Here is a 1,761-nt window from a genome sequence, read left to right as displayed (position 1 = left end):
TGCCGCTGTAAACACTCCTGAGATCTAGAGCCAAAGGCCTTCCTGCTGTTGGCTGGGCCGGCCAGGCCCAGCTAAAAATAGTTGGGCTCTTGGGTCCAGCTCCCTGACCACATTGGGCAGGCTGCTCCCTGTGCCTCAGCCCGCTCGTCTCCCCCTCCCCCTTTCCCCACTGGGTAGGAGCCAGGCTTCTAGAAGGAACAGAGAGGTTAAGACTTTCGGTTCAGGCCAGAGAACTGTTCAGTTGATGCCAGTGGGCATGTTCCAAGTTCTGGTGGGGCCATAATGGGGGTGAGGGGGGTCTGACCTCAACACCCCATCCATCCTCCTTCTTAGAGAGGAAGCAGTAAACCTCCAAATCCCACCCTGGGAAGGAGTGGGGCCAAGGCCAAAACTTGGCCAATTTCAGCACACCTTTGCAATTCAATCTGGAGCCCGCTTGCTGTGTTTCCTCTTCCTGAACTGACTCACAGTTGACAGCTCTGTGCGATTCTGTGTATTTGCCGTGGCTTCCGGAGGTCTGCCCTCTCGGAAAACCCCCAACCCACCCCGGAGATGGCAGGGATGAGGCGCGCCTGGCCGGCCAGAGCACAGCCCTGGAGCCAGGCACCAGCGCTTCCATCGCAGGGGCCGGCAGGCAGGGGAGCGGGGCGGGAAGCTCTGGGGCGGGTGGCCTCTGCCGGCTGTGGCCTCGGTGCAGGTCTCGGCTCAGCCGGGGATTTCCTTTCAAAGGTGACTTAGAGACGCTTCATTAGGGGAGCGCACTCCCGGGCGGGCCCTAATGGCGTGTTTGGCAGAGTCAGCGAAACGCGGCGCGCAGCGGCTCGGCGACGGGGGAGCGCCCTCTCCCGCGCCCTCGCCGGCTCCCGCGCCGGGCAGCGACGCGCACGGGGCCATTTCCAGTGCAGGCAGCCTCGCGAGCGGCCGCGGCGCGCCGGCGTGGAGCGAGTTTGAACCATGGAGCTGAAGAAGGACAGCAACGCTGTGTCCATCGACATGCTGCTGATCGTGCAGTCGGAGAAGCGGCGCGCTGCGCAGGGCACGCACTCCGACCGGCAGGCGGACCCGGGCGCGCCGCCGCAGCGCAGAGGAGGTAAAGTGCGCCCGGCCCGACCCCAGGCGGCCCCCGGCACCTCGCCCTCCTCGCCTAAAGGCCCGCCTGCCGCAGGGCGCCCCCACACGCCCCCGAACGAGGTCAGCGACACAGACCCTCTCCCCATGGCTGGGTGCGCCTCCACGCTGTGGCTCTGGCGTCTCATGGCAACGCGCAGCCCCGTGATTGCCCCGGGTTGACTCCCCGTGCAGGCCTGTGGGTGCTTCTGTCACTCCTGGCAGCCAGTTTCCTCCAGCTACTTTTTAAAGGGTGCAGATCAGGGTTGGAAGATGCCCTGGAAGAAGAGGGCCAGAGCCTCAGGTCTGACCCCTGCGTGGCTGAAGCCTGCTCCCCTCCCCATGGCACATGCAGGGTGCAGGGGACCCAGGGAAATCTGTGTGCTGAGTCAGGCTTGAAGATGGGGAGCTCCTTTGGTGTCTTTGCACAAGTCGTGGCCTCAGTTTGCCTTTCTCGAGCCTTCTCCGCACTTCTTACAGAAGGCATAAAAGGTGTAAAGGGCACACAGACTTGGATAACGTTAGGTTTGAAATCTGCTTTCTCCACCTTAACTTACCTATTAATTTTACTTTCCTACAGACTGTTTAGGGAAGGGTAGACTGGAAAAATAAAGTGACTGTTTATAGAGTGATTGTGGGAAGCAGGTCCTAGGC

The 1,761-nt window shown here is 61.8% G+C and overlaps 1 protein-coding gene across 1 annotated transcript in view; it reads left to right on the top strand.

Annotated features, from left to right (window-relative positions):
* The first annotated feature begins 910 nt into the window (after window positions 1–910).
* KY (kyphoscoliosis peptidase) overlaps window positions 911–1,761 on the top strand; it is a 49,341-nt gene continuing 48,490 nt past the window's right edge. The window contains exon 1 of the mRNA XM_019654576.1: window positions 911–1,090. Within this exon, the coding sequence (XP_019510121.1) occupies window positions 955–1,090 (136 nt within the window). The 5' untranslated portion in view covers window positions 911–954. The remainder of the gene's footprint in view (window positions 1,091–1,761) is intronic.

This window comes from Hipposideros armiger, unplaced genomic scaffold (assembly GCF_001890085.2).
Source record: "Hipposideros armiger isolate ML-2016 unplaced genomic scaffold, ASM189008v1 scaffold_226, whole genome shotgun sequence".
In the NCBI taxonomy this organism is placed as follows: Eukaryota; Metazoa; Chordata; class Mammalia; order Chiroptera; family Hipposideridae; genus Hipposideros; species Hipposideros armiger.
Note: the sequence above shows the minus strand (reverse complement) of the source record. Positions and strands in the feature narration are given on the sequence as shown.